General features: G+C 60.3%; 2 protein-coding genes across 7 annotated transcripts in view; both read right to left on the bottom strand.

The window, feature by feature from the left end:
• Positions 1-9,145, bottom strand: part of PLEC (plectin) — a 56,566-nt gene extending 47,421 nt beyond the window's left edge. For 2 of the 5 annotated variants that reach the window (XM_070803057.1, XM_070803058.1), the window contains exons 1-2: positions 8,999-9,145; positions 7,591-7,789 (exon numbers count right to left, since the gene is read on the bottom strand). In XM_070803057.1, coding sequence (XP_070659158.1) covers positions 7,591-7,783 — 193 coding nt within the window. In that variant the 5' untranslated portion in view covers positions 7,784-7,789; positions 8,999-9,145. Of the gene's footprint in view, positions 1-5,894; positions 6,050-7,590; positions 7,790-8,998 lie in introns of those variants that run through there. The other 3 variants (XM_070803066.1, XM_070803067.1, XM_070803073.1) reach the window with 2 other exon arrangements.
• A 284-nt stretch (positions 9,146-9,429) lies between these two features.
• Positions 9,430-19,026, bottom strand: part of PARP10 (poly(ADP-ribose) polymerase family member 10) — a 33,517-nt gene continuing 23,920 nt past the window's right edge. Inside the window, exons 1-10 of one of the 2 annotated variants that reach the window (XM_070803029.1) lie at positions 15,974-16,362; positions 15,643-15,897; positions 15,335-15,571; positions 14,676-15,259; positions 14,335-14,556; positions 14,121-14,217; positions 13,291-13,932; positions 13,075-13,208; positions 10,092-10,263; positions 9,430-9,998 (exon numbers count right to left, since the gene is read on the bottom strand). In XM_070803029.1, the coding sequence (XP_070659130.1) occupies positions 9,646-9,998; positions 10,092-10,263; positions 13,075-13,208; positions 13,291-13,932; positions 14,121-14,217; positions 14,335-14,556; positions 14,676-15,259; positions 15,335-15,571; positions 15,643-15,897; positions 15,974-16,151 (2,874 nt within the window). In that variant the 5' untranslated portion in view covers positions 16,152-16,362 and the 3' untranslated portion in view covers positions 9,430-9,645. Of the gene's footprint in view, positions 9,999-10,091; positions 10,264-13,074; positions 13,209-13,290; positions 13,933-14,120; positions 14,218-14,334; positions 14,557-14,675; positions 15,260-15,334; positions 15,572-15,642; positions 15,898-15,973; positions 16,363-19,026 lie in introns of those variants that run through there. The other variant, XM_070803030.1, reaches the window with a different exon arrangement.

Raw genomic sequence — 19,026 nt, 5'->3', positions numbered from 1 at the left:
TACTGGAGTGGGTTGCCATTTCCTTCTCCAGAGGATCTTCCCCACCCAGGGATCAAACCGGGGTCTCCCACATTACAGGCAGACGCTTTACCGTCTGAGCCACCAGGGGAGCCCTAACGGCAGATAATAAGTGCTGGTATGACCTAAATCAAATCCCTTATGATTATACAGTGGAAGTGAGAAATAGATTTAAGGGCCTAGATCTGCTAGAGTGCCTGATGAACTATGGACTGAGGTTCGTGACATTGTACAGGAGACAGGGATCAAGACCATCCCCATGGAAAAGAAATGCAAAAAAGCAAAATGGCTGTCTGGGGAGGCCTTACAAATAGCTGTGAAAAGAAGAGAAGCAAAAAGCAAAGGAGAAAAGGAAAGATATAAGCATCTGAATGCAGAGTTCCAAAGAACAGCAAGAAGAGATAAGAAAGCCTTCTTCAGCAATCAATGCAAAGAAATACAGGAAAACAACAGAATGGGAAAGACTAGGGATCTCTTCAAGAAAATTAGAGATACCAAGAGAACATTTCATGCAAAGATGGGCTCGATAAAGGACAGAAATGGTATGGACCTAACAGAAGCAGAAGATATTAAGAAGAGATGGCAAGAATACACAGAAGAACTGTACAAAAAAGATCTTCATGACCCAGATGATCACAATGGTGTGATCACTGACCTAGAGCCAGACATCCTGGAATGTGAAGTCAAGTGGGCCTTAGAAAGCATCACTACGAACAAAGCTAGTGGAGGTGATGGAATTCCAGTTGAGCTCTTTCAAATCCTGAAAGATGATGCTGTGAAAGTGCTGCACTCAATATGCCAGCAAATTTGGAAAACTCAGCAGTGGTCACAGGACTGGAAAAGGTCGGTTTTCATTCTAATCCCAAAGAAAGGCAATGCCAAAGAATGCTCAAACTACTGCACAATTGCAGTCATCTCACACGCTAGTAAAGTAATGCTCAAAATTCTCCAAGCCAGGCTTCAGCAATATGTGAACCATGAACTTCCTGACGTTCAAGCTGGTTTTAGAAAAGGCAGAGGAACCAGAGATCAAATTGCCAGCATCTGCTGGATCATGGAAAAAGCAAGAGAGTTCCAGAAAAACATCTATTTCTGCTTTATTGACTATGCCAAAGCCTTTGTCTGTGTGGATCACAATAAACTGTGGAAAATTCTGAAAGAGATGGAAATACCAGACCACCTGATCTGCCTCTTGAGAAATTTGTATGCAGGTCAGGAAGCAACAGTTAGAACTGGACATGGAACAACAGACTGGTTCCAAATAGGGAAAGGAATACGTCAAGGCTGTATATTGTCACCCTGCTTATTTAACTTCTATGCAGAGTACATCATGAGAAACGCTGGACTGAAAGAAACACAAGTTGGAATCAAGATTGCCGGGAGAAATCTCAGTAACCTCAGATATGCAGATGACACCACCCTTATGGCAGAAAGTGAAGAGGAACTCAAAAGCCTCTTGATGAAAGTGAAAGTGGAGAGTGAAAAAGTTGGCTTAAACCTCAACATTCAGAAAACGAAGATCATGGCATCCGGTCCCATCACTTCATGGGAAATAGATGGGGAAACAGTGGAAACAGTGTCAGACTTTATTTTGGGGGGCTCCAAAATCACTGCAGATGGTGACTGCGGCCATGAAATTAAAAGACACTTACTCCATGGAAGGAAAGTTATGACCAACCTAGACAGCATATTCAAAAGCAGAGACATTACTTTGCCAACAAAGGTTCGTCTAGTCAAGGCTATGGTATTTCCAGTAGTCATGTATGGATGTGAGAGTTGGACTGTGAAGAAGGCTGAGTGCCGAAGAATTGATGCTTTTGAACTGTGGTGTTGGAGAAGACTCTTGAGAGTCCCTTGGACTGCAAGGAGATCCAACCAGTCCATTCTGAAGGAGATCAGCCCTGGGATTTCTTTGGAAGGAATGATGCTAAAGCTGAAACTCCAGTACTTTGGCCACCTCATGCGAAGAGTTGACTCATTGGAAAAGACTCTGATGCTGGGAGGGATTGAGGGCAGGAGGAGAAGGGGACGACAGAGGATGAGATGGCTGGATGGCATCACTGATTCGATGGACGTGAGTCTCAGTGAAGTCCCGGAGTTGGTGATGGACAGGGATGCCTGGCGTGCTGCGATTCATGGGGTCGAAAAGAGTCAGACACGACTGAGCGACTGAACTGAACTGAACTGAAGGATGTGAAGAGACTGGAAACCTAACACACTGCTCATGGGATCACAGAACAGTGCAGCTGCTTTGCAAAGCAATCTGGCAGTCCTTCAAACAGTTAAGTATAGAATTAACACATGTTCCAGCAATTCCACTCCTTGGTATATACCCAAGAGAGATGAGCACATACATCTACACAAAAACCGGCAGACAAGTGTTCACAGCAGCATATTCATAATAGCCAAAGGTGGAAACAGCCCCCAAACCCATCCCCCCAGGCAGAGGTAAACCAAGCGCAGTCTATCCACACCACGGAACATCATACCACCACAAAAAGGAACGAAGAACCACGCACTATGACATGGAAGAAATATTACACCACACGAAAGAAACCAGACACAAAGTTGGATGATTCCATTAATATGAAATGTCCTACACATGCAAATCCGCAGAGACCTAAAGTGGATCAGTGTTGGCCAGGGGCCGGGGACTGTAAATGTTCTGAAATCAATGGTGCGAACGACTTCACAAGTCTATTAATTCGCTAAAACCACTGAATTCTCTCTCTGTTTCTCTCTCTCTCTCACTCACACACACACTATGGTCACCCCAGCCAGTGAGACTAGGGACCCAAAGTGTGACTTTCGCCTTTTTTCTTTATATTCTCATAGTGCTTTTCTGTCTGTTTTTAGCTTTTGACCATAAACAGACCAAAAGCCCTCTCCAATGAGTCCCAGATAACTGCCAGACCTCAATCCTGTCCACTGAGTTCTGGCCACCAAAGATGACACCCTATGCCATCACCCGCTCACCCTGCAAGCGCCCTGAGTCCTGGCTGAGAGCCTGGGGCTGGTGCCAGGGACACAGGTAACCGAGTCCAGGATGGGACAGGGTGGGACACGTGACGGGATGCCTATCCCGTCAGGGCTGAACAGGGAGGTGAGGGAATCCCACCAGCCGGGCAAACGTCCTGCAGATTCGAGGACACTCCCCACACCACTGCCACCGCCTCCCAGCCCCACCCTGCTGTGCCTCCAGCAGACCCCCTACCCCAGCCCTGCCTGGAGGACCTGCCCCCACAAACACCCCCGAGGACATTGCTCACCTCTGCTCTCCCCACTCCACATCTGTGCCCCCTCCAGGACCACCGCAGCAGCTTGGTGGGCACCCTCCAGCCCCCCTCCCCCAATCCACACTGAGGTTCCCAGCCCCGAGACACAGCCTTGAACTCTCTACAGGCTGCCCAGACCCTCCTGGCTGGACCGCCTACTCCCTGTCCTGGACTCTGTGTCCCATCTTCCTGGACAGGCCTCTGGACCCATGTGCAAAGGGCCGCCACGGGGCTTTGGGGGGCTCTTTCACCATATACCTTCCCCCCACAGCCTGGCCTGCATCACCCGAACTCCCCCTCCCTGCCCTCCCACAGAGACCACAGGCCTCTGCAGCCTCCCTCAGCCCCGCCTGGCTCTCCAGCCCTGTGGGGATCTGCCCTGGAGCCAGGGGCCAGCAGACAGGAAGTGGAGAAGGCCCTGGGAGGAGTAGGACCCTGCGGGGAGTGTGGGGGATTTCCAGGGGAGTGACACGTCCAGTGTGGACAGTGAGGTCCAGTGTGGACAGGGAGGTGCCCCAGGGTCCGGGGAGGGCACGAAGGTCACAGCAGAGGCTGGATTCTGGAGGCAGATGGGGAGGGTGCGTCCAAGAGGGCAAACAGGGCAAGGGTGGGGGCGGGGCGAATGCCAGAGGGGACGAGGCCAGGAGGCGGCGCCAGGCCCTCCCCGGCCAGTGAGTGAGCAGAAGCGGGTGTGCAGAGCTGGGCAGGGGTCCCTGAGGGCTGAGCCTGCTAGTGCTCACTGCAGCCCGGGGAGGGGAACCCCTGCCTCCTTCCTGCCTCTAGCCCAGCAGGCCTCACCTCTCTTCCCCGCAGGGGGCAGCACTCCTCGCGGGGCGGGGCAGATGGGCCAGGGCCTCAGGCTTCCGTGGGTCCGAGGGGCTCACAGCCGTCAGGCCCGCAGCCCACAGCCTGGCCTCTTCTGCCTCCTTGAGACCGTCCCCGGGCCTTGGCCGTGGCCCTGACCAGCCTGGGCCCAGCCCAGCCCCCTACCCGTTCCCATGGCTCAAGCCAGGAGCTGAGGGACTCGGGTCCTCCAGAAGCCTTCCCTACCCCAACCAGCAGCCCCCACACCTGCTTCCCCAGTTCGCCACTCTCAGCCGCCCCAGGCCTGTGCCGCAATCAGAGCTGAGCCACGGCACTGGCCACCTCAGGCAGGCACCCTGCACCCGAGGGCAGCAACCAGGCCAGCGGGGAGGGGCATGGCCAAGTCAGCTCCACACCAGTCCTAGAAGCCCACAGGGTCCTGTCAGGCCTCGCTCCTGAGAGGTGGGCACCACCCCAGGGAGCAGAGGGCCAGGGCTTCTCAGGCTGGGACACTCCAGCCTGATGCCCTGATGGGCTCTGAAGTCACACGGGAAGATGCTGGACAGAGCGCTGTTCGTTCTGTGCGACGTCCCCACTTCATTCAGAGTGGCCAGTTCATGAACAGTTCCATCCTGGGGCCTGCCAGGAGGACTGCGGCCCAGGTGGGCGGCTGCTCCCTGCCCTGGACGTGTCCAGATGGACACCCCTGGGTCAGGCCAGCCCGCCCAAGACACACCTTCCCTCCCTGCAGGCTCAGGAGCTCACAGTCACAGCAGTGTCTCCAGCCCAAGCGACTGGTCACAGAGGCAAGCAGGTCACCCACAGTGCTAGTGGGAGAAGCACGCAGCACGTCCACCCGGCCAGGGCCTGGAGAGCCGTGAGTGGACGACCGCCCGGCAGAGATGAGCCTAGGGCCGGGTGAAATCTCCCCTGCCTGGGTGAGGTCAGTGGGTGGACAGCGGCTGCCCAGGGCTCCAGGCAAGGTCCCAGCAGGACCTCTCTCCCTGAACTGCCCTTGGGGGCAGAGCCAGCATAACCAGCCGTGTGGGGCTGGGACCTGCTCTGGCTGAGCGTTGCCCAGAGCCCCACCTCGACCCTTGCTGAGCCTCTGCGGGCCAGGGGCCAGGGCTGCGCCCATGCCTGCTCAGAGCTCACGCCCCAGGCAGCTGGGCTGCGGGCAGCGGACAGCAGGGAGGCCTGGACAGACCTAGGGGCTCCTGGCGGGTGGAGCAGGGGCAGGGGTCTGCCAAAGCCCCCGAGTGGGCTCCTATAGAGAGGAAGAGGGGGCTGACCCGACTTCCCCAGCCCACAGCTTCTCCCCAGCAGACAGTAAAGGGGCGTCACAGGGTCCCTGCCAAAGCTGGGCGGCAGCCTAGGTGCTGACCAATTTGGGGAGGTGAGGAAAGACAGCAGCTATGTGACCCACTGCCAGACAGAGGCGGCCACCCGCGCTTCTGGGGGACGCGCCCAACCGAGGGGTAGGGGACAGCTCAGACTGACCCACGTGTCTGCTGTGCACGGACGCCGGACACAGGACACTGGCCAGGGCGGCCCACTCCACCCGCCCGCGCCGCACCATGCCCTATTAAGGGCATGACCACCGGGCTCCGCCGAGCGCGCTGCCGGCGGCCGCGCCGGTCGAGTGAGGCTGGGGGGTTGGCCGGGGGTCTGGGCTCTGATCGGGACGACCCCCGCAGACGAGGTGTCAGACGCCGGACTGCCCGGCCGGAGGACCTGTCAGGGCCGGCCAGTCGGCCGGCAGGCAGCCCGCAGGGTGGGCGGGGACCGCGGCCGTACCTTTGTACTTCTCGCGCACCTCCTCGTAGGCCTGGATGAAGTCCTGCTCGTCGGGCGGCGGCGGGGCGGCCATGGCGGCGGCGGGCGCTGGACGCTCTGGGCGCTGCGGCGCAGAGCGGGCTTCCAGTCCCCGGCGGCCACTCGGCCCCTGCGGCCGCGCGCGCCGCTTAAAGGAGCCGCCCCCGCCCCGCCCCGCACCCAGGATGCCCCACGGGCGGGCGGGGCCCCGGGGAGCGGCGGCCGCGCGCCCCGGCCCCTCCCGGCGTCGGAGGCTCCTAGTCTCCGCCCCGCACTCCTCCCGGCCGGCGCACACCCCCTTCCCGCCCCCGACCCGGTCGCCGGCCCAACGACGTCCCGAAATCTGCGCGCCCGGCCCGGCAGGGGCCCCCTTCCTCGCTGGCCGCCAGACCCAGCGAGCTCACCTGGCCGCCCCCGGCGCGCCCACCCGCTTCCGCCTCCGCCGCCGCTACCGAGAGCTTTCCCTTGCAACCTGGGAGACAGAGTGTTTTCGGTATGAAATTCTTACGCTAAAAAGAAAATTTTTAAATTACGAATAAAAGGGCTGAAATCGGAAATGTACAGAAGAAAATATGATGTTTTTAAAAGACAATGTCTTTGCCACCCATCAGATTGGCAAGCCCCATCTCCCAGGGCTGAGAAACGCCCTCCCCCGGAACGCCCCGGCAGCGTTCCTCCAGCTGGAAACGCTGCGCACCCCGTGTCCAGAAGCCCGCGGCTTCCAGGGCTCGCGGGACGGCACGGAGGGATGGGGTGGGGGCGCTGTCAGCGCCGGGGTCCGAGCTGCGGTAGCACGTTCAGGATTCACCTTCCCCTGGGTGAAAGAGGGCCTCGTTCCTTCGCATCCAGATGTGACATGTGAAAAAGACCGCGGACCAGCCGCGTCCACAAGGCCCCGGGCAGCGGCACCCTCCAGCTCCCCGCACCCCCACAAGCTATCCCTGTGCTCCCACCCACAACGTCCCTCGCTGCCGCCTGCACCGTCCCGCCCAGCACTGGGCTTCCTGGCCTCTTCCCACCCACGTCGGCCCACCCTCCAGGCCTCCTGCAGGGGCGCCGCCCGCCGCGCCCCCGCCCCCCACCCCCATCATCATTCTGTCCTGCCCACGGGGCTGACCTGGAGACCCCCAGCTGGCTCCTCCCTTCGCAGCACATCCCGCCCCTCGCCTCTAGCCCTAGGTCACCTACTTCCCAGAGGGCGCAGCCGCTGTCTGCTGCCAGCCCACACGGTCAGGGTCCTTGCCCCGGACCTTCCCCTTCCTCCTCCAGGATGGCAGCTCCTGGAGGCCAGGCAGGATCTTGGCTCAGGGAGGGGCTGGGACTCCACCAACTAGGTGGTCCCTCCTGTCCTGCCCCTACATGCTTCTACTCCCTGGGAGGCGGCTCTGCCCCAGCAACCTAAGGAAGTGTCACCATCACTGGGGCCTGACGGCTCGTCCTGAGAGCGGCAAGGCGCCCTCCGCAAGCTCCACCTCCGGCCTCGTGCAGCTGACCGGGCGCGGCCAGCAGGTGGCGCTGTGCTGCCCGCACTCACTCGGGACCGAGAGGCCCGCTCCGCCCTGCAAACCGCCCCCGGACCTCTCCTCCGACACCTGAAGCCCCGCACAGAACACACAGCAGGGGCTCAGCCAACGGGCAAGAGCTGATGAACCGGACAGGCCGAGTTCCTGAGCGTTACCTGCAATGCGGATGACTGCTCTTTCGGCAGGGTCCAAGACACTCCCATTTCCTCCGGGGCCACCTCCACCTCGCCGGCTCCGCTGGGTTTTCTCCAGGTTCCAGGGCAGCGTGTCCCCAGGGCTGGGCGAGCCACTGCCCCCGTTGGAGCCATCCTCAACCACTGCCCGAACCTCCTGGTCCTCGCCCGACATGGCCTCCTGGAGAGAAAGCAGGAGGGGATCACACCTCTGTGTATGGGGGCATACTGCCCCACACTGACCTACACATTCTTAACCTAAACAGGGACCCACCGCAGGCGCCCTGTCACCTGGACACTGACACCCACACCGCTCCTACGTCCCCCCTCATCCACACGCTGAACCCTCTCAACCCGGACAGGACGGACGATCCTCTCCAGCCATCCACGGTTGGCCTCACCCCTCCAGCTCATCCTTCAGATATCCATAGAGTGACCCCCCACCCAAGACCTTGACCTCACTCCCTGCAGCACGGAGATATTGACACCCCCCAACACTCACTGCCACTCCCTTGTCTTAGTCACCCAAACACTGGCCCCTCCACACCATCGCCCAGGGGCTCACCCCATCAGAGGCCACTGATCCCAACCTCCACCCCATCACACCGACACCGGCCTCCGGCCCCTCTGTGCCAAACCTGGACCCTGTCTCCCCTAATCCTTCGATCAGCAAACAAGGCAGGCCATGGGGAACCACTGGCTGCTGCCCCTCCCCTCAGAGGCCTTCGACACCAGCTCTACCTCCAAGCTGTCCGAGCCAACAGGGCTCCCCGTCGCCTTACCCCACCCCAGCACAGCCCCACCTCGGTCTCCGCAGTGAAGCCCTATAAATAGCTGAAGCCGCATCGGCGTGGGCCGCGGGAGCTGTGCTGCAGCGAGGCTGGGAGGGAGCCTGGGCCGCCGCTCCAGCAGCCCTCCCTGCGCGGCACGCACACGCCCGGCCGGGGCCGCAGAAGCGCACCGGCACCGACGCGCGCACGCCCCTCAGCGCCCGGGCCCCACGCGCGGGCGTGCACGAGGTGAACGGGGCTCCGTCCTGGAGGGACTGGGCTGGCGCGGGGGCACAATGTGGGCTCTGTGCTGGGAGGAGACGGCGGGCAACGAGGTGGGGGCCGCCCCGCCCCGGCCCGTCCCACCCCTCACAGCCCCTCCGCACCCTGCCTCCCGGCAAGCCCCCCGCCCGGCGCCCCGCCGCCAGCCGCACCCCGCCGGCGGCCTTTCCTGCCCACACCCCGGGCACCGCCCGTCCAGTTCCGCAGTCTCCGCGCGCGGAGATGGCATCCTCCCGAGGGAGGAAGGGCCTCGACGCAGTCTCTGGTTCCGGGCTGCCCCCACCCCATCCCGTAGCTCCTGCCCGCCGCGCGCCTCCCCGTCCCGGCCCAGGTCTTACGCGCACGATGGCTCAGCTCCGCTGGGCTCGGCCGGTGCGGCCGGACTGCCGGTGCCGGGAGAGCTGCGCAGGCTGTGCGGGCGGGGCGAGCCCAGAGCCCCGCCCCGGCCCCTAACCGAGCGCCGCCCGTGCGGTCCTGGCGCCCGAGTGCTTGCGGGGCCGGGGCTCCCGGCGGCGGCGGGGCCGGAGCGCCAGCGCGGCTTCTCTGGGACAGCGCCCCCCCCCCCCACCTCCGCCGCCGGGCACGGCTCACTCCCCTCGCGCAGAGGGCGGCCCGTCGCCAAGGAGACGTCGTTAGGGGAGCGTGCGTGACACTAGGGCGACGCGGGGTCGCTCGGGGGCGCGCCGGGTCGGCCTCCGCCCCCCAGTCGCGGCGGCTCGGCCTTGGCCCCGCCCCTAGGCACCCTCAAAACAGAGGTCGGACCCGGAGCTCCACAGGCACGTTTATTTAAACGACACAGTCGCGCTCGGGCGAGGTCTGGCCCGGCCACCCTCCTCCCGGGCTCTGCTGACCCCTGGTGGTCGGCCCGGCCCAAGCCGGGGTGGGGGGAACCCTGCCCAAGGGGGGACACAGCACCACGACAGGAGGCGGGGCGGTAGGGCTGTGCACGGCAATAGGGAGCGGGAGGCCGGGCCGAGGGGGGCCTCTAGGGCCAGGTGGCTGGGGAGGTGCTGAGGAGCGCAGGGGCGTCTTCGGGGAGAGACCGGGACTTGTGCTTGCAAGTGATGAGGTGGGTGGGTAGCGCCTGGGTGTCCTGGAAGATGACGAAGATGCTGGGCCGGTGGAGGCAGTCCACCGCGCTGTCATAACGCAGGAGCGCGTGCCCGGCGGGCCGCGGAGGGGGTGCCCGCAGCCCGCGCTGGCCCTGCCCGTAGTCACCGGTCAGCACCCGCGCCACGAACACTGCCTTGTGGCCCTCGGCATCGGGGGGCGAGTAGCGGTCCAGCACCGACAGGGAGGCGCGCTTGGCGAAGTACACGCCCTGTCCGTAGAGCGCACCTGCGGGAGGCAATGCACCGGGTCGGGGAGGGGGGGCGGTAAGGGAGGTTCTAGGGAGCAGAGCCCACGCCCCCGCAGGGACCCAGGTCTCACCATTGCGGCCGCAGAAGCTGCGGTTGAAGCCGTGCGCGCAGATGTCGGGGACGGTGGGCATCGCTGTGCCGTGGTACAGGACCTGCTCGGCCGGCCGCTCACAGCACTGCTCCAGGCGCTCCCGGTGCAGCTCGTACTGCTGCTGCAGCAGCGGGTGTAGCACGCGCTCCACCTGAGGCAGGGGGTCGGGGGTGGGGGTTGGGATCAGTCAGAGCCAGGCTACTTGTGCCTCTGGGCCACCCAGCAAGGCTGAGCCCCAAGGAGCCCTCTTGGAGGAGTTCAGAGCCTGGGGAGACCTCACAGCTCCTGCCATGCTCTACTCAGTAGCCCACATGAGGTTGACCTTTGCCACCTCCACAGGGCCTCAAATGGCACTGGAGGGCTTCCGGGGGGGCCTGCAGGTGGACAACCCATCCACTAACCAAAACCCAGCACCCACAGCCACGCCTCTACAGAGAGAAGCTGAGCCCGTGCCTGCGCTGCGGGCAGAACTTCACCCCCAACGCCAGGAGATACCCCGGACTTCCCAGTAATGGGAGACCTGGTGACCGACCTGGTAGTCAACCAGGAGGAGCCAACTCAGGGACCCAAAAAGTTTCTTAAGAAATTCTAGTCACTTCAGACAGATGCAAAAGAATATTGTATCCATGAAACAAGACTACCTACTGTGAAAAAGAAACAGGCTGAAAATTAGAGTGTTCTTACATTAAGGATGGAATTGCTGAACTGCATCCAGTGGGTAGGCTAAATAATAAGATGAAGATAGAGATCAGGAAGTGACTCAGAGTGCAGAGCTGAAGAAAGAGTTGGGAACTGTGAGAGGACTGATGTAGGACAGGGGTCGGGAGGTCTAAGATCTCAGTAGGAGGACCTCCACAAGAAGACGCTAGACGCGACGGGAGCAAAGAAGGGCTTGATGGAAGACAGTTTCTCTGAGCTGAAGGCGGCATCTTCAGATGGAAAGAAATGCCAAGGATGATGGGAAAGGCACACCCATGGCCCCTACCTGCTGGGAAAACATCAGCCTTCAAAGTGAAAGGAAACTCTACAAGAGTACACACACACACACACACGCACACGCACACCAAAGTCGATATACAAAAGTGGAAAAAATCTCACATTCTCATACTGGGCTTCTCACCACTAATACTGGATGCTAAGAGGCCACAGAAGGGTTTTATTGGTTTTTTTTTCTTACCTTTCCAAGAACAAAAAAATTTTGAGAAGGAAAGAAAAAGAGTTAAGTCTTCCAAAGATCTGAAGGAAAACATATTTTCATCCTGATCGCTATACCCAGCCACACTATTTATGGTGCAAACAAAATAAGGACAGATTAAGGCACAGAAGAATCAGCTGTGCCTAAGTCCACAGAAATGTTTTAATAAATACATAGCATGCTTTGTTTGAAAAAATATCAAATTGTAGTTGCAAAAGGCAAAATAAATTTAAAAGTCCAAGATGTTTACTACTCACTCAAGGAGATACTTCTACTAAACAGAAAAGGAATCTATGCAAGAGGGCGACGGAGTCAACAGGAGAAACTCAGTAGCCAAGCACCACAAAGAAAAACGAAGAGAGTAAATGAAATTAATGGCCATTTGCCCTTGACTCCTAGAATATTCTCTTTCGGGCAACATGGTTTTAATAACTAGGTTTTTCCTTCCCCTTTGCCCTCTCTGGTCCAGTGGTAAATATTTTTTTGTTATTATAATATATTGATCAACCTAAGGCCCAAACATGAGTTTAAGCAAGCTCTGGGAGTTGGTGATGGACTGGGAAGCCTGACGTGCTGCAGTCCATGGGGTCACAGAGTTGGACACGACTGAGCGACTGAACTGAACTCATGGCCCAGGCATGCAGTGTCATGACAGTCGGACGATGATGTTGGTTTGTCAACCTTGCCAACATAAAAATAATGTCACTGACCAAATGTGAGATGGACGAGGGAAGAAATGACGGGGGGAAGGGAAGCTCGTTCTCCACATCTCTGGAGGGAGGCAAGAGACAGTCTCTAAAATTAAGTGGAGAAAAGACTCAAGCGGACGTCAGTCATAGAGGTCCTGCTGGAAGAAGTTGCACAGGCAACCAGCCGAACCTCAAGAGGAGCCTGGGGCCCGAGTGCAGGAGGTCTGTCCTCCACAAAGGGCAGGAGTGGTGGCTGCTCAGTCCAGAAATGGAAGCAGAGTCCTCCTCGTGGAGTAACAGCAGTAGAACCAGGACAGCGGTGGTGCTGCTGCTGGCTGACTGGGCCAGGGCTGGGGAAGGCCTGGGCTTCTGCATTTCTGACCAGATCCAGGCTGCTGATGCTGCTACCCCACCCCAGGCCCACCCACCCACAGCTCAGTGCTTCAAGAGTCAAGGGGCCGCCTGGCTTCCCAGCTCTCGTTTGGCCCCAGATTCCTGCCCCTCGGCCGTGAGTGTGCAGCCCAGCTCGTGCTCAGTTAACCTGTCTCTGGGCACTGCTCTCACACTCGCGTGCCAGCCAACTAGCCTGGCTCAGCCTCCTCCTCAGCCCTTCCTTCTGACCCCACCGGCCCTCGGGACACCACTGCCTCCATCGTCTACCCCATTGCCTTGCAAGCCTCTCCTTCTCAGCCTCCTTTTCCTTCCTTCTGGCTCCCCCACCAGTAGTTCCCAGCCTTTTCTGCAACGAGACCATGCTCAGAGCTGCCACTTTTTACAAGTGAATGCAGGAAGCGCCTCCAACCAACCCTCTTCTTGCTGGAGCCACCCCCATGGCTGGCAGGGGAGCCCCCAGAAATGCAGTCTGCGGAAGGAGCAATCCTCAGAGAAGCCACGAGATGGCGCCAGCACCCCACGCTCTACACGAGGAGGCGGCAGCAGGCACCTGTCACTGGCAGAACAGGGACCCGGGCTGGGACCCCCAACCTCCACAGCTTTCTGTCTCCCTGGCCATGGGCTCTGCAAAGCAAAATGTGCCAGGAGCCCAGAGGCCAGAGGCGGCAAGACAAAATGGCCTCACCCGCACCACGTGGATCCTGCCGTGGGCCGTGTCCAGTGTGTCACAGAAGGCCTGCACCACCGCTTGGAACTCACTGCTGCTCTCAGCGAGACGCTCCAGCCTGCCCAGGGGCTCCTTCGGCCTCTGCTGTGGCACTGAGGCAGGAAGGAGAAAGGCTGTAGGCCATGCTCAGGGCGCTGGTCGCCCTCCCCGCCCACTCCCAGGCTGCAGACTCACGTGTGGAGCAGGAAGCCGCCAAGGGAAAGGCTGAGCTCTGATCCCGGGGGCCAGCCAGCAGCGCCGCCAGGTGATGGGCCGCGTGGGTAGGCTGGACCCCAAAGCCACGGAGGACGATGTGGCCACCGTGCAGGGCAACACTCACGCCATGGCACCGCTCCAGGCGGGCGCACAGCTCGGCGGGCAGCACACAGCCCGGGGCCCCCACCAGCTCCTCCCTGAGGTGCACCTCCAAGGCGGCCTCCAAGGCCCGGTCCAGCTCGTCCATATCCCGCTCGAAGGAGGCGTGCACCTCCAGCTGGGCCCGGCCACCTGGGCCCTGGCCCCAGAGGAGCTCCTGCTCCCCACTCAGGGGGGGCGGCTCCAGCAGGGAGAGGGCCAGGGCCTGCTGCAGCTCGGCCTCCTCCTGCTCGGCTGCCTGGCCCCGCGGCTGCAGGGACCGGTAGAGCGCCAGCTGTAGCTCAGCTTCCTCCTGTAGCCACCCAGGCTCTCTTGTGCTGGGGGCCAAGGGCTCCTCCCCAGATCTGGGGATTGTCACCTCCTCCTCTGGCTGCCCCTCAGGCTCCTCCTCCCCTAGCTCCAGCGGCAGCCAGTCTTCCCCATCCAGGCCCTCCAGAGTGGCCAGCAGCTCTCGGACCTCCTCTGGGGGGCAGGGAGAGGAACCCGGTCAAGGGTCAAGCCCAGCCAGGACGGGGCAGTCAGGGGCCGAGAGGAAGATGGAGACAGGGGTTGGAGGGTATCCGCTCAGCCGATGGGCACAGTGCAGAGGAGCACAGAGCCTGAGGTCAAGAAAGGGCTGCGGGATGTCCTGGGGCCCCAGGGATCCCTACCCAGGCCTGAGTTCTCCTGGTCACGGTCCGGATCGTCTGGAGGCCAAGGGGTGGAGGAGAGGCCAGGGAGGGCCTGCAGGGCCTCAGTGGGGCCCACCTGTTGGGAGAGAGTGTCAGGGCTCCCAGGACACCTGCCCCCAAGGCGTCTGAGCAAGGGTGGAGGCAGCGCTGGGCAGGGGTAACAAGGGGAGGGCGGGGCAGGTTCCGTGTCCACCTCTTCCAGGTCCATGTCCAGGACGGCCCCAGCCAGATGCTCTGTCCTGAAGACGCACTGGAACTGTGCCTCCAGCTCCCGGAGAAGGTGCTGCCCCTCTGGGCTCAGCAGGAACCTGGCACTGCCTGGGTGCTTCAGGCTCAGCATGTGACAGCTAACGCTGCCCAGCAGACTTTGCAGAAACTCCTTGGCTGCCCGGCATGGGGCCAGGGCTCCGCAGAGCTGCAGGACCATGGGGCGGGGGTGGGGGGAAGTTGGCAAGTTTAGGGCACAGGAAAGGCACCGAGAGCCCCCAGTAGCAGAGGAGGATCAAAGGTGAGGACTCCTCAGGGGCTGCTCACCCGGAATCCAGTCGTATCTGAGCCCTCGAGTGGGAAGAGGGCCACATCTCCCAGGCCGGTGAGAAGGTCCTCATGATAGAGCTGAATGAAGCGCATTGCTCCCGGCTCCATTGCCAGCACCATCTCCACCAGGCCCTGCTGCCCCGGTGACCCCGCGGGCCCCTGGCTCACTGACGCCACCTGCTCTGAAGAGCGCATGGCGATCTCCACTGGGTCCGGAGACCCCACAGTCCTTTGGCTCCCCAGTCCCTCCTCTTCTGAAGACCCCCAGGGCCCTGAGCTGACTGGCCCAGCCGGTGCCAGCGACGAGCTGTCCCATTGAGGGCCTGTGCTCAGAGAGGCTCCTGACTGCCCTGGCGCCTCCTCAGAGCCCAGTGTGACATCCCCAGCATAATGCTGTTCCCTTGCTGGTCCTCCTGCCTCCTGGAGAACGTGCCTGGGGGCCCCAGGCCCCAGGTCGCCCGGGCAGCTTCCTTCACCAGCGTCCTCAGCAAGCTCCTCAGGCTCCAGGACATCGTAGTGAGGGACAAGTTTCAGCTCTGAGCCCTGCAGCCGGTGGTCCCGCTGCAGCACCCGCTCGGCCACTTGGAAGAAGGGAAAGAACAGGTCATCAGGGCTCCAAGTCATGGTGGGGAACCTCCCTGTCCTGCCCCACTCACCACGCCAGTGCTGGAAGGAGACCACGGTGCCCAGGTGCCCTGGAAGGCTGTGCATGCCCTCCAGGGGCCCCCCGCCGCTGCGGCGCTCATTCTCCAGGTACAGCTCCAGCAGCAGCAGGTCTGCAGGGGGGTCGCCTCCTACCACACGCACTGCCCGGGCCTGGGGCACCCAGGCCAGGGAGACCTCAGCCCCCTCCAGGCCCAGGGCCCGGGAGTGCACCTCCAGGACTCCAGCTTCTGTGGGGAGGATCCAAGTCAACACAGGGTGCCTCCCCTAACAGGCAGGCCGCCCCAATCCCGCCTCTTACCTGCCTCAGAAAGGGGCTTGGGCAGTTGCACCAGGGCGCGATCTGGTCGGGGACTGGCCAGCGCGTGGCAAGGCTGCTCCGGGTGCCCGGTGGCACAAAGCAGAGCTTGGACATACTGCTCCAGTAGCTGGGGTGTGGTGCCAGGAGGCAATCCTTGGAGCAGCAGGCGCGCAGAGGCGCGTGGTGGGGCTGGCCGCAGGCTCAGCCGAGCCCCCTGCAGAGTGTGCTCCGGCCAGGCCAGGACCCTCGCGGCATCTGCGGGCGAGAGGAGTGTGTGGTCAGGGCCAGCGGCCAGCGGGGCCCAGGCTGCCCCTTTCCGTTGGTCCCTTACCTGCAGGCTCCTCAAAGGTGAGGATGCCCCCGCGGCCGAGTCTCTGCCAACTCGCCACAGGCCCACCCCCAGAGCTTCGGCGGTTCTCGAAGTAGAGAGTGAGCAGCTCGTCTGGGATGCTGGTGGGCAGACCACTGAGCTCCACTGCGGCTCCCACCTCCGCCTCCGCCTCCCCCATCGCCACCCTGGGGCCAGACGAGGGGGTAGGCAGCAGCCCCACCAGTCCGCCTCACGCAGTCCGGGTCCCTTGGTAGCGTTCCCTGACGCCCCCTTCACTATGCAGGCGACCTACATCCCCCCACTTACACTTCCTGACCCCAGCCTGAGCCGCCCCAGCCCGGGCCTTCAGCCAGGACTCCCTCCCCACACCCTGGGACAGGAAAACAAAAGTGAAACTGTTGCAGGAAGGGAGGAGCGCAGTGCTGGGCCTTTCAGGTGCTTCCCTCCTCAGGCTCCTCCCGCAGGATGTTCCAGCCCCGCCCCCGCCCCGCCCACCAGGCCCTCCGCCCACCGGTCCGTCTGTCTCAGTCGTGGGTCCCACCCCAGCCCATTGGCTGTAGGATGGGGGGAGTGGCCCCTGGAGGTGCTCCACTCCCACTGGCCCTTCCCTGTGAACCTCAAGACGGCCAATCACCCTCCCTGGTAAATCCGCCGGGGTTCTTGAGTCATTGCCCCCAACTCAAAGACCTCAGGCCTCTGTGTTCCCTCCCCCGACTGCAGAGACTTTGGGTCTGGCTGAGGCTGGCTTTTAACCCTCCCCAGCAACCTTGGCGCCTGCACCTGCACTCACCCTTCAACAACTCAAAGGTGGCCGACCTCCCACCTGGCGAGGGTGAGCAGTTCAGCTCCTGACCCTGGAGGGGTACATCCCCATCACTGCCGGCCCATGGCACTGCCACGCCTCTTGCCCGGCTGCACCTTTAGAACCCACGCTCCCTCTTGCCATCCAGTCGCCCCTTCCCTGGTGCCCGTACTCATTGGCTTCCAGCCTCTGGAAGAGTTGTGCCCACAGTGCTCTCCACCCCCACCTCCCACTTAACCCTCAGCCACAAAAACTCCCTTCAACCCCTGCTACTTCTGCAAGGTATTGAGGGCCTGTCCAGCCTGTACCCTGAGCTGCCCCCACCCTGGTCCGAGCCTCTGTCATCTCTCGTCTAGATCACGTCTCTGACTTCTGAACTAATCTCTCTCTGCCACTCCTGCCCTATCGCACCGTCCATCCACAACAGAGGGCAGGGTGTGCCTTATAAGTCGCACCAACATGAGATTGGACCACGGTGAAGCCAAAGTCCTTTGGAAGACCTGCCAGGCTGGACTGACCGGGCCCCAGTCCCTGCTGGCTGAATGCCCTTGTATCCCCCATGCTCTGTCATCCAGTGCAGCAGACCCTCCCTCCCTGACGCCTTTGTACTGGCCCTTCCCTCTTCTAGACCAGCCTTTCCCATAGAGCCGCCTGGCCATCCCTCCCCCCAAATCACCTTACTAGGTTCTTGGTGGCAGGTTTAACTTGAACTTAAAAGTCTTCAAGAACCCTCCTAAAGCCCTGACCTCAACTTCACATTTGTCATTTTTAGGTTTTTTTCTTTAAAAAAGGGCCCTCAAATTGTATTAGCTTCTAGTTGTACAAAACCTGAAGTCACCTCTGCCTGTTCTATGCTTTGTGTTCTCATGGAACTCATTGCCCACAAAGGTCCGTCTAGTCAAGGTTATGGTTTTTCCAGTAGTCATATATGGATGTGAGAGTTGGACTATAAAGAAAGCTGAGTACAGAATAATTGATGCTTTTGAACTGTGGTGTTGGAGAAGACTCTTGAGAGTCCCTTGGTCTGCAAGGAGATCCAACCAGTCCATCCTAAAGCAGATCAGTCCTGGGTGTTCATTCGAAGGACTGATATTGAAGCTGAAACTCCAATACTTTGGCCACCTGATGCGAAGAGCTGACTCATTTGAAAAGACCCTGGTGCTGGGAAAGATTGAGGGCAGGAGGAGAAGGGGACGACAGAGGATGAGATGGTTGGATGGCATCACCGACTCAATGGACATGAGTTTGGATAAACTCCAGGAGTTGGTGATGGACAGGGAGGCCTGGTGTGCTGCGGTTCATGGGCTTGCAAAGAGTCGGACACGACTGAGTGACTGAACAGGACTGGAACTCATTGCCTTCTAACACAATGTATAATTTACTTATTATACCTATCCCTACTGTGGAGGATCTACCCCAGGCGGCAGTGTGCCGGAACAACTCACATCATGACGACAACATTGTTCAATTTGGGGGAATCTTTGTGAGTCAGTTTGTAAACTGGTGGTCAGTCAAAATAAGCCACGATGGGGTATTTATGCCAAGGACATGTGCAAAGGCACAGATCAGGGTTTCCCCACGTTGGGGTCAGTTTTTCAACACGGAACCAACACACCTCCTGCACAGGACAGAGCCTTTCCCAACCACTGCCAGGCCTGGAAGAGGCCACCATCCAGGAGTCCAGAAAGTACAGTAGGACTCCTAGGCCCCAGGGGCAGAGGCACTCCTGCAGGGACTCCAGGTGACAGCGCCCCAGGGGATGTTCCTGACTGGGGCAGGCAGCGCTTCTTCTCAAGACCACTGAAGCCCAGGGAAGTTAAATTGACCTCCGGTCCTGGGGCATCTCTAAGCCTCAGTCCCTCAGCAGAGAAACAGGGCTAAGAACGCCACCCTTATTGTTTGTGAGTTTGTGAAGTGAGCATAAATGGGCCAGTAGGGACCTAGACTAGCTTATTGGAGAGGACTGAGCAATTATACAATCAGGTCTCTTGATCTGGGATAGACTTGGATGAAATGGAGAGTGGGGTTTCAAGGTCAAGGAGGGACGGAGAGTGCTAGTCAAGACTCAGCAAATCTCAAATTTAGGAATAAATTTCTCGATTCTCTGACCCAAATTGGAGAGGCCAGGTGTCAGCCTCCAGGTCTACAGCTCTCAGAGCCCAAGCCCAACTCTCGGTGGACGGAGCGCGAGACAGACGCCAGCACGGCGGCGGGATGGGGCAGGATCCTTTCCGGAGAGGCGCCGCCCTCC

The sequence above is a fragment of the Bos indicus genome, chromosome 14, assembly GCF_029378745.1.
Source record: "Bos indicus isolate NIAB-ARS_2022 breed Sahiwal x Tharparkar chromosome 14, NIAB-ARS_B.indTharparkar_mat_pri_1.0, whole genome shotgun sequence".
Taxonomy (NCBI): domain Eukaryota; kingdom Metazoa; phylum Chordata; class Mammalia; order Artiodactyla; family Bovidae; genus Bos; species Bos indicus.
The sequence above is the reverse complement of the archived record's forward strand: the minus strand, read 5'-3'. Positions and strand labels throughout refer to the sequence as shown.